Genomic DNA, 12,246 nt, shown 5'->3' on the forward strand with positions numbered 1-12,246 from the left:
CCGTAACTTGAAGTATAGACAACCCATCCCTTCCAGTGTTCTACTGCAGTTACTCCATACACTTCTGCTGTTCCTGCTGCAGATCGTGCTATTGGGGTCGGTAGCAGAAGCCCAAAGTAAGTGGGGACATATTGGCTCTGAGATACAGGGCATAGAGAGTGAGTTGTGTGGCCTTTAAGGAAGTTCAAATGACCTGGGTGATAAACCTTTGTCTGTAATAGGTAGATAAAGTATTAGGTATCTAATTTGTTTTGCAGGGGGAAGATATTGTTAATATCAGAATGTTACAGTAACTATAAAGCCTAACTTCTTTTTTTGGACATCCTTAGATATTCAAGAATTTTATGAAGTGACCTTGTTGGACAATCCAAAATGTATTGATCACTCTCAGCCATCTGAACCAATACAGCCTGTGAATACCTGGGACTTCTCCAGCCTTCCGAGCACAACAGTGACATCAGAAACACTGCCCAGCAGCCTTAGCCCAAGTGTAGAGGTATGATAAAGAAATCTTTGGTTTATTTTTCTTTTTGTGACTATTAGCTCAACAGTGTTCTCTACACTTCCTTCATTTTATAAAATATTTATTTCCATAGAAAACTTGAATTAAGATTGATAGTAATATAGAGGATTTAATTATTGGAATGTTTAATGAAGGTGTGTGCATTTTGCTTAGTCAAAAATTTATAAACTTGGTTGTCAAATATACCCTTAAGTGACCATTAAATTGGATTCATGCTCTGAATTTGGAACTTTGATGACAGGCTTAGTATGCTTATACTCATCCATGCTGACAACTCTTTAGTCATTACTTCATTAGCAGTTTGGGAAATCTGAAGTTAAATCTTTTCTGATAATAAACTTCTCCGTTTCTTCATAAGAAATTCTCTGCTACTTAAGCAGCTGTGTTCTGGAAGGAAAATATAAAAACACATTTATGTATATTTTTTAACATGAATAGAGTTATTGGAGAGTGGTGAAAAAACGGAGTAGGGAAATGCATGTTGATGTGTACTACATTGAAATCTCCCTGCTCAAGTTAGTTACACCATTGCTTGATTTTTTTTTTTTTTTTTTTTTTGTGTCAGACCTATTATTTGTCCCCAAAGGGGTGAACTTTCTTTCAAGTGTGCCCTCAATCCTGAGCATTGGAAAAAGTGTGTGTTTCTCAGTCATAAATGAAAGTAGTGTGCTGTGATGACCCGTTTTCATGAAGTGGCAGTAGAGCTCAGGAAGAGCACTGGGGAAGACCAGCCAAAGGATGAGTGCTGCAGCCTGCAGGGAAATGTGGGAGCTCGTACTACCCAGCAATGTGAGGTTGTTAGGATGCTTTATTGAGTAACCTCTGTTAGATACTCTTTGGGCTGTGTAAGAAAGGTCACTTAGCTGCAGGACACAAGCAAGTGTGTGATATGCTAGTGAATTTGTGCAGGTAAAACCAGAAAAGTGCTTGTGCTTATTCTATTTTTTTTTACCTTTGTCATACTGAAGCTAATATAAAATTCATCAGAAATGCCTTAAAGGAAACTGTAGAGGAAGTCCAAGAGTCGTGTTGTGTTCTGTCAAAGTAGAAAATGAGCAGATTAAAGATTAACCTAGTTAGGGACTAGGGACAAGTTGCATATTGCCAAGAACAGTCACTAAAATCTCTTTATGTGAAGAAAATGAGCAGGTAGGTATACTGTATTTTACAGGTTTATAAGTAATTGAAAACTGAGACATTAAAAGTTTAGTTGAACTTAAGGTGTAGGAGTGGATTATTTTCCTTTGGTTTTTTGTGAATCTTGATTATGCACTGGATAACTTAAACGGTCTTTCTTCTTGGAAACTTAGTTACCTGAAATTGCATAGAAAAGGCCGCTGTCATCATAGTAACCTTAATGAAAACTCTAAGAATTGTCATCTTTGGAGAAAGTGGAATAATGATAGGGTATATGAGCAATAGTAGGGAAAACACCATTGTGCTATGCCTGTGATTCTATGATTCTATTTATTGTATGACATCAACTAAGTCTTAGTCTTACAGCTGTAGAACAACTATGGTGGATATGGTGGAAATAGAATCTCTTAGAAGCCAGGGGCAAAATGAACTGTAGACAGTAGGGTAGGCAAGGATAGGCAAAGATTATTTTGCCTTCTGAGATGTCTTGAAATAAGCTGGTTCTAATGCATTTTATGTTTTCATGTGCAAAGACCTTAATAAGGCAATTGAAGAGTCACTACAGTTGCTCTTTTGAAGTTTCAGAAAATTGCAGATGGGTAAACACTACCTTTTAAAAATGGCAAATGTATGAGCAAGGCAGGAAAGGAGGATCCAGATTTAACAGTTACTGGGAAGGATTCTACAGTCTTTTTGTAGCTCCTTGAAAGTGATAAAGAAACCAAATAATAGCCATCATAGTTGTTAAGTTTTGTCAAAAAGCTGCTTTCTAAAGTGCTGACAGTACTTGTGGTAGGAAGAAGTAGTACATGGGATAAATTCTGATATCAGTAAAACTTTTGGCATGGTTTAACTGGCTATCTTTTGAGACAATATATCAGTTTCTAAAAAGATGCATCCTACTTTGAGTTTTTAGTGAAAATATTCTAATTAAATTATAAATTAAACCATGGGAGAAGAATGGTGTGTTGCTGCTTCAGAAGCTAAGACTAGAATGAAGCTTTGAGCACCTGAAGTAATTAATGGGAAGGCTCTAGTTCAGCAGGACCAAGTACAGTGTTGGTTTACATTGCACTTTGGCTGTATTAAAGTAGCACCTGTAGAAGGTGAAGAGTTAATAAATTCTTTCTTGGTAAAGATCTGGGTCACTTGAATCTCAAGGTGAGTCAACCATGTCATGTTAATACACGAAAAGAAACACCTTATTGACATCAGTGTAGTTCAAAACTGTTCTATTTGGTCTGCATAAGGACTTGCTGGAAATGCTGTCAGATTTAAGGTACTGTGGTGTAAAAAATACTTAGAAGAATTTGAATGCTTCAGAGAGATTTACAAGGAAGATCTAAAGCTTCAGAAGAAATGAAGAGTGATGGAAAGACTTGATGCTGTTTAAAAGAATTGAACACTTATTTGGGAAACTGAATTTTTCTGTGTTTGTAGGCAAATGTAAAAAAGGAAGATAACATTTTGTGCCTATACAAGATGTAAGAGGCTTTGCAAAAATGTTTTAAATGTTTTCCTAAGTACCAAAAGAGCTGTACATGGGCAGTTGCCCTTACTGAAGGTCTTGAAAAGCAGTACAGCTGATTTAAGTGTTGCTTCTTATTACCTTTTTTTCCTCTAATACACCCTGGAACAGTGTAATGGACTTACTTATATTCCTATCAAACTATTTTGTTACTGTTAAGCATGCTTCTAATTCCAGCAGCTAGGATTGTGAAGCAGGTATCTCCTACTATGAGATTTGTGTTATGCTGTTCCAACCGTAGCACATTATGTGCTTCCCCTACAGGGGAGACCTGTTGAAATCTGAAGTGCAGAATAGTGCATACTGTTAAATCCAGGCTTTGTGATTATTTTTCCCCTGACCCCCCTCCAGAAACTGGAAAACTAATCCTATAAAAAGTTTGATCATTTTGTGACTGAGATGCCCACAACAAGAAAGACTTATCAGGTACAAAGTAGTGGTATCCCTTTATCTTTCTAAATTTTACATAAAGATGCGTATGAAGGTATAAATTATAAAAGTGCATGTTTCGTTATTATTCTCATGTGCTAATAGATTGCCAGGAATACAAGTGCTTGTCCATGACACTGCAGCAATGACAACAGGCACATTATCATGGCAAGATGACTGATGCGTTGAAAGGAAGAATGGCCTTACTTGGGAAGTCTCACCATAGACAAAAGTGTATGTTCCCAGCTGAACTGTTTGCTAGATAATACAGCTGTTTCTCCAGTATGGTCTGGTAGCCATGGTATATAGTGTTACTGAACAGAACCTGATATAGTGTGCATTGCTTTGTTATTTCTAGGTGGCCCAGATTTGAGCATTGTGACAAAGCCACCTGTCTTCCTTCAGACTTCTCTCAAGTATCATGTGAAAGTCAAACAGTTGCTTGACCTTCTGTATATGAAGGTCAGAGTTTACATTTACTGGAGTATTTAAAAACATAGTTGCTTATATTGGTGTTGATCCTAGTTTATGTGAAACTGAAACCAAATTTTTCTCATAGTTTGTCACCTACAGTAAATGTCACCTTGTGCATTTCATTAGGTAGAATACTGCTTCCACTTCGTAGTAGTAAATGTGGACATTTTTGAAGAGTAGTAATTCAATATTGGTTTCTTTTGCTTTCTCTAGTATATGTGGATGTCATAGTTTAGCTTAGCTTTCATATATATATATATATATATGAAAATTGCTACAGTAAGCGTATAACCTTGTACATTTTATTTGCCTTAATTCTTTCTTCTTCAGTGACTGTTTTATTTTTTTTGTGTGTGGTGTTTTTTTTTCTTTGTATACCTGTAAGGCAATACCTTTCCCTCAATATTCTGAAATATCATGAAATTATGAGGAGAAATTTCAATATATTAACATCTTATATTCCACCTACTTGCTATGTGTAGTACCTGAAAATGAATGTTTTTATCCTGTAAAACGTAATGCATTTTGGTTTCAATAATATGCTTCTTTTTTTAGGTCCCTACTTGAGATTTATTTTATATATTTGGTTTTAATCAGCCTAAGCATATAACAGTTCTGGTATAGTATGTGTTCAATAATTTGTTTTGCTTGCTGAAATTTACTAGATATTGGAGGGAACCCGAGTGTAGTAGGTCAGATTTTGTTCATAGCTATTTTTTTTGTTTGCTTAACAAAGCCTGTTACTTTTTTAGACTTGCAAGTTTGCTGCCCAATTCAGTGTTAGTTCATTAATCAGATACAACCAGAGCTACTTTTTAATCTCTATTCTATTGCTTGCTGGGCTGGTAGGACTGTAGATGGTAAGAACTGGACAGGTTTTAATCGTTTGCAAATTATTGGCCTTGGAAGTAATACTTTTCAATGCTTTCTTTTACCTTAAGGATATATGTTGTTGTAGTTACTGTGAGGCAAGTAAGTGTTCTTCCAGTTGATACATTGATCGTATATCTGAGAGTTGCTTGAGCGGGAATATAATGCTCCCCTAAAGTGATTAAGGATTGTGTTACAAGAACTTTCTACACAGCTGACTTTGGGAATGACTTTTTAGCAATGTGTGCTTGTGTATGTACATAGCATAGTGTTGTATGTACAAGCTTAGGTTGCCTGAGGACTTTTAGTGGGACGTAGCCTAGTTCTGCTTTTGCCTTCCTACTTCTGGATTAAAAGACTGGAGTTTGTAATCCCCATAGGTACTGCATTAGAGAAAGAGCTACATATTGCAGTTTTCCCGTTCACTTCAATCTGTTCTCTTTTCCATGTTTTATGTTTCCTGGAGCCTTATTTGACAGTTTTATTCGTTTTGATCTGCAGTAGAGAAAGATGATGCGGCAAAAAAACCAAACCAAAAAAAAAAAACCCACCCAGAAAAAAAAAGGTTCAAGACAGTGATAAGCAGGAAAAGAATGTTAACCCTTTCAATACTAAGAATTAGCGAAAGAAAAAAAGAGTATAGATTCAATTTGGAAAGGATGAAACATGCATACAGTTTTCTCGTTAAAAATTAAATAATGGGTTTTAGGTATGCATTGGCAAAGCAGCTAACAAATCTAAAGCAAGATCGCTTAACGCTGGTAATCGTGTGAGGGAAGTATGTGTATGGGAGAGAACAGTCTGTTAAACTGTTTGCTGTGATCTGTAGTGCCATCTGTAGGTGGGATAATTTGGCTTTGAGAAATACGTGGTATAACTTGAATCGCTGGTAGAAATCTCCTTGGACCTAATTGTGTGTGTTGCTAGGGAAATAGTAGTTTTGTGACATTCTTTTTTAATTCTTTAATCTATAGGGTATGTCTTAATATTGTGATAATTTTAAATCTGAGAAGTTAAAAAGTGTTTGCTGTTCAGCTTAAATTAAAAGTAGCCCCAGTAATTCCATTTTGGATGGATGCTGGAAAAAAATGCAAAACACTGAACACTTACTCAAAATAAATGTTTTGTCTTAGGAGGTGGAACTGGATCTTGAGTGGCTTGGGCTAACAGATCTCTGTAGTGAGTAATGGTGGCTGAAGTACTTTGGTCTGATCTGTGGTTTCCTGGTTTATCTGCACATGCCCATGTGTTTAGTGTCTGGCATGTAGAGAGACCGTCTGGCTCACTGTCTTCTAAGGCCTTTTGCCAATTTCTTTTAATAAAAGGAAAGCAAAAGAGGAAGTAAGGAAAATAGCTGAAACTATAGATGTGTCATCTGATTTTGGTGCCAAAGCAGTGTGGAAATGAAACTCTAAACATCTTGGAATCATAAAATAATTCAGCCTCACCTGTGAGGTTGATCAGAGTGCAAAGGGTTTCAAGCAGCTGAGCGCTGATAACCTCCAAGTATGGGAACTGCAAAACTTTTCTGTCTGATCTGTTCCAATGCTTGACTATCCTCATGCTGAAAATGCTTTTCCTTGTTTCTGGCAGAAATCTGTTTCCATTTAATCATGTTTTCTCGTGTCTTTCCATAGTGCAGTATGCACTTGGCTTTTGTCCTCTGGGCAGTCTCACTGTAGGTACTGGAAGGCTGCTTGTAGGTTCCACAGAATTTTTTTTTCTTAAGACTAAAACAAGTCCTGTGTCCTGATTCTCTCTTTAAGGGGCAAATCTTCCAGGCCTTTCACCATCTAAATGGCCCTCTGCAGAACTTCCTTCAGGTTATCAGTGTCCCTGTTGTATTGAGGGGCCCAAAACTGGATGCAGTATTCCCTATGCCATATTAGAAGTGCCAGGTGAAGAGGAATAATAGTTTTGCTTGATAATACTGATAGTGTTTCTGCTAATGAAGCTCCTTTAGCCCCTTCACTATTACGGCATACTGCAGCTCATGCTCAGTTTGCTTAGTATCTGTAAAAAGACAATAGTCAATGTTGAGTACTTTAAAAAGGAATGAAGTTAAACTCCCCTAATTTTCACCTACAATATGGGAGTTGGGTGGTGATGTCTTGTTAACAGCTGTAAAGTTTTGATAGTTTGTGTGACTTCTTAATAAGATGAGTTGAGATAGTCTAGAGGAAAAAACTTTGGGTGTATGGCTTCTAGTGGAATGAAAAAATTGTATTTAATCAGTAGCAGTTTGTATTCAAAATGGAATGTCGCATCAAGCGGTTAATTGGGATCTTGGAGGAAATCTCAGAAAGAGGTATCTGTATATGAAGAACACATTATTAATGCCTGAGGATACTCTAGTTCTGTTTTGCTGTTTCTGAATTTTTAATGGCAATATTCTCACCTGGTGTTTCCAAATGCAGTCAAATTGTACCTGTTGTAATAACAGGCTATTCCTGGGAAAGTCCCAGATGCATTGTGCTGTCTTCAAAACCTTCTTTGCCTTAATATTTATAAAGACTGAGTACTGGTTGACATGATGATATGCTATATCTGATTGTCATGCTCTCTGTTAGCATTCTGGTCCTTTATGCTTATATCTATGTGGTTTTTTGCCCATTATTTCTATCAGCTACTTTTCTGCATATTGTACTTAGTCTTTGGTCACTCAGGAGCTTCATTGCTTTCTCTGTGTTAACTTTCCGGTGGGGAAATGATATTTGGCTTGCTATGTATTTTGCCTTCAGCTCTTGAAATCTAGGCTGTTTGTGCAAATGAAAGAATGTGAATTTTGAACCAAACTTAAAAAAGCTTTCCAGGGGCAGGCTTCTTGTCAAACTGAATGCAAAAGCAAACAAATCAATGCCAAGCCCCATGCTCAGTTCAGAATGCATATACAAGCAATAAAATCTGCTATAAAAATCTGCTATTTGTAAAAAAACTTACCTTTCTCAATTCAGAAGTAGAGAATTTATAAGAATAAATTGTGTGAATTCAGTATTTAATTATGTTTTTTTTAACCCTTGTCATACTGCGTCTTGCAGCCAGGTTCAAAGGTAGCTGAATAAATTTGGTTACAGCGTCTTAAGATTTTAATGTTTTCTTTAGTAAAGGAGCTGAGAAAATGCTTGCAGTGGTGATAGTGCTTGATCTTTACCGAGTCTTTGAAACATCTCAAATATGCTGAGGTTGGGCAGTTGACACACCTGAGTGGAGCAGGCTTCTCTGGTTACACCTGTGGTAGCTATGTGTTATGCAGGTTTCCTCATAGAATCTGAGAGCAAATTAGTATTTAAATAACCACAAATACTCTTAAATTTGTGGATAGATGAAGAAATTCTTTATTTGCAAAATAAATTTCCAAAGCATTGTTTTCACTTGTGTGATTTATTTCTATGCATGGTTTATCTGTGCATGAATTTTCCTTCATTTAGTTACCTGGTGACTTTGTAGATAGAATCTCTCACACTAGGAAAAGAATAAGCCTGTGAAGACACAAAAAGTGACTGTCAGACATAACCCAAAAGAATCTGTAGATACTGCAAGGCAAGGAAAAAACCTTCCCTTTGTTTCTCACATGAGAATTGCCCTTTGTTTTTCAATGTTAATGCCACAACTAGTGGTGAGTGAAAATGCTCTTCTTCCTTCTGGCCAAATGGCATAAAATAGTTGTTGCTGATTGTTAGTGAGATCACTTGGAGCTGACAAGACAGAAAGATTCATTTTCAGTAAATACAAATGACATGAGCAGATGACAGTGCTTCTTACAAATTCTGGAGAATAATGGTGATTTGAATGGCTGACAGTACTATGTGTGAATGCCTTACTCTTCAGTGCATTAAAAATGGGGAATTTCAAGATTTTGATTCAAGTTTTGGTGTGCTCTTTAACATCTTCCTGTTGCTCCTCACAATACAATTTAAGGATGGTTTTAACTTATTTTATTAAACTGCTTAATACCAATAGTTTTAGTTCTGGTTTCCTTACCTAGTTCTTGTTTCGAAAAAAAAAAAAAATGTTTATTCTGAGGTCCAAATTGTAACATGTGCTTGCCTGGTCAAGGAGTTTTAAAACTTGTCAATTTGTTTTGAATATTTATTTCTTCTGTGTGTAGTATTTCTGATGAAAAGTCTGCAAAAATTGCTTTTGAGCAAAAAATACCTTTTTTACATACAGTGCTCTCTCAGTGCTTATCCATCTGTGTACTACAGTCATGAAAATGTGTACTGGTGTTTGCTACGGAATTTTTTGTTCTACCACTATGGTGTGTGTGATTGTCTTTTTCCCCTCCCTCCATGTGGACATTCTATTGTTTGTGCTTAGCTAAAGATGGGGCTTGAAAGAACTGTGCAGACATACCAGAATGGCTTTTAATCCGTAACAGTGGTGCAGTGGTAGGTAAAGGGCCGTAATGTCGGTTGGCTGGACGTGTTACTCTGGTGCAATGGATGTGCTATTGTCAAGCATGCTTGTTATGAGATGACTTTCCCTGTATCCTTTGCTCTGAAGTGTTAGTAGTCATGATGAGCAGTCAGATCCACAAATGCTCAGCAAAGAAATGCCTGTTCCCCACCTCTCTGGGTAGTTCGCTTTCCCCATCATATAGTCTTCATCAGCAACCTGAGAGAAGTTTTGTGCTTTTTATGACAAGACTAACAGGCCTCAGGATCTTGTCAAAAGAATGGTGGGAGGGGAAGAAAATGGCATGATGACGATCCTTAGTTCTCAAAGACTGCCAAAGAAGGCAAGACAATAAAAAATTGAGGGGGGAGTAAAAAAGAGTGACCCTGAATGTAAGCTGGTTGTAGCCAAGATTAGTCTGCAAAAGCTTACTTTTGAACCAAGGTGGCTGAGAGATTTGAGTGATGAGAAAGTATCATTCATCTTTGCCTTTCATGAGCAGAGCATGAGGGATGAGTAGAGTTTGTGTCTGCTTTTGGGGTTCCTAAAGCAAAGACTGTGCAAGAAACAGATGTGGACTGACTGCATGCCTTGGACTAGTCACTGGAGGTGTTTCTGAGCAAGACGCTGGACATGTGCCAAGTCACCTAAAAATGCATTTCCTCATTTTTTTTTGTACTTTATTGGATGTTTGCATTTTGTTATTTTTTCTGATCTTTGCAGTCTTCCCAACAAAAGACTTGAGAAATGCAAGGACAATTTTTATGTGGGGTGCTGTGTGTGCTGTGAGTAATTTCCCCCTTGTCCCCGTCCCATTCCTGTCGTGTGTCCCCCCCCCACATTTCTGACAAAGAGGAAATCCTCATCAGCTTAACTGGTGCTTTTCTACTTTCTGAAGTCAGTATTGAGACTTCTGTCAGAGTTGAGCCTTATCAATCTGAAAGATGCACATTTTTTTCCAGTGATGCTCTGTAGCAGTGAAAACTTCACCTAGGTGTTCATAGTAGAAATTCTTCACAGACTTTATAGAAAACTATCTCTGGATTGAATTGGACACACAAGGTAAAAATCCTGGTCTTGGTGGCTGAATGGTATAAAATTTCCCTTGAAATTCCATTCAAGCTGAATAGCGTTGTCTTTCTAGCATGCAGTCAAGCTTTTCTTCTTTAATGGTTTGGGTTTTTTTGGTGTGTGGTTTGTTTTGAGAGTTATTTTGTTTGTTTTATAAGTCTGAGAAGTAATTTATAATATCCTCCTCTTCTTCTTTGTCCTGTAAAAGTACTACCTGCCTGCAAAATAAAATGTTTAATTTTAGGAAGAATAGTTTCCTTGTTTGTTTGGTAAAGTTTCTGGTGTCCTCCACCTTCCCACCCCTGCATTGTACATATGGCCGAGTTCAGGAATCAAGTGGGGAATAGTGTGAATGCTCTAGATATATACTTAATTTATTCTGAGTTTGCTGATAAGAAACATAATCAGTTTGGGTAGTTGTACATCTTGGGCTAGAAGGAAAATGCTGCAGATGAGATCTAATAGTTTGAAATTATTTATTGAATTTTTCCAATATACTTCATTGTGTTTGCAGCAAAGGTATTAGTGGGAGACCTAGCAGGGCAAGGTAGTGGAAACTGAGCTAACTAGTTGCTTTCAATGCCACTTGTTGGAAATTAATGTAATAAGGTTCTTACTAATATATGAAACTGTCAATTTTGTGTTTCATAGTATGTAGCAGGTTTTATTGTGCCCAGGTGTTTGAGTTTTCCCAGCTGTGCTTATTAGACTGAGAAGACAATACCTGTGCATACAAACTTTGCCTTGTCACTGCATTACAGTCTTATAAAAGAAAATGAAATTCTAGGTTAATTCAGGGCTCAAAATAGCGTTTCTCTTGCAATATGCATTACTGTTTCCTTGCCACTTTCTTCTCTCCCTCTTCTACATGGAATATTCCATTCATTACTGCCTAAGAAATCAGTTATTTTGCAGTCTGCAAATGCTGAAATGACGTTAGGGGAGAAATACTTGCTTGCAACCAAAACTATTTTTGAACAAACACTTCATTTTAGAAATTGTAACCGGCTGAGAAAAGCTGAATTGAGGGTGGTGTTTTTTTTTTTTTCTGTAAAATAATTTTGTATTGCATTGCATCAAATGATTCCCTGTGATGCTCATGTATTAGGTAATCCTGAAAGAGGAGTATATGGAATAGAATACGAGGAGGTACTTAACTGGTATGGAATAGGATTTGACATCTTTTGTAGGATATTTTCAAGGGTAAATTCAAGTTTATCAGCTGTAGATAATCAAAATAGGCTAAGAATCTTCCGTGAAACTTAAAGCATTTGTATTTTAGCCTGCTGCTTTTTTTCCCACGGTGTTTCTACCTCTGAATGAATTCAAAGGGAAACCTGACATGCATTCTGCTGTTTTGTCTATTAAATAAGAGTGCTCTTTCTCCTTCTGTTGAGATGGTGTTTAGCTGTGATTGAACATAAACCTTTTAAATGTTTGGAAAGAGACCTGCTATGCTGAAACGATGGATTGCTTATGCATTGTAACAACAAAGGTAAGATAACAGCTTTTGATTAAAGCCTGCAATCTTGGAAGTTCTTGTTGAATCATTTGTCCAGTTTTTGTCTACCTGTAATGAAAACATCTTGAAGGTTTTTTAGCGTAGATTTTTTTTTTTACTTCAGCTGCACAGACTGCCAAAATTGATTCTTTAGTTGTTGCTAAGAAAAATCATAGATGTTAATTCTTGTAAGAGCTGATTATGCACATGTTAAAAAAACTAAAGTGTAGTAGAATGATTTTTTTGTTTTTTTTTTTTTTGTGGGTTTTTTTTCTGTTGTCATTCTGCAGTAAGGTTCTCTTCTATAAAAAAATTCAC

At 36.8% G+C, this 12,246-nt stretch overlaps 1 protein-coding gene across 20 annotated transcripts in view; it reads left to right on the plus strand.

The window, feature by feature from the left end:
• Positions 1-12,246, plus strand: part of DLG1 (discs large MAGUK scaffold protein 1) — a 163,791-nt gene that overhangs the window by 13,561 nt on the left and 137,984 nt on the right. For 19 of the 20 annotated variants that reach the window (XR_008973825.1, XM_057421725.1, XM_057421730.1 and 16 more), the window contains exon 3: positions 330-496. Coding sequence is in view for 19 of the 20 variants with exons in the window: in XM_057421725.1 (XP_057277708.1) it covers positions 330-496 (167 nt within the window). In the remaining variant the exon portion in view is untranslated. Of the gene's footprint in view, positions 1-329; positions 497-10,744; positions 11,923-12,246 lie in introns of those variants that run through there. The other variant, XM_057421748.1, reaches the window with a different exon arrangement.

The sequence above is a fragment of the Pezoporus wallicus genome, unplaced genomic scaffold (assembly GCF_028554395.1).
Source record: "Pezoporus wallicus isolate ANWC-B61680 ecotype Strahan unplaced genomic scaffold, APGP_CSIRO_Pwel_v1 scaffold_7402, whole genome shotgun sequence".
NCBI classification, from domain to species: domain Eukaryota; kingdom Metazoa; phylum Chordata; class Aves; order Psittaciformes; family Psittacidae; genus Pezoporus; species Pezoporus wallicus.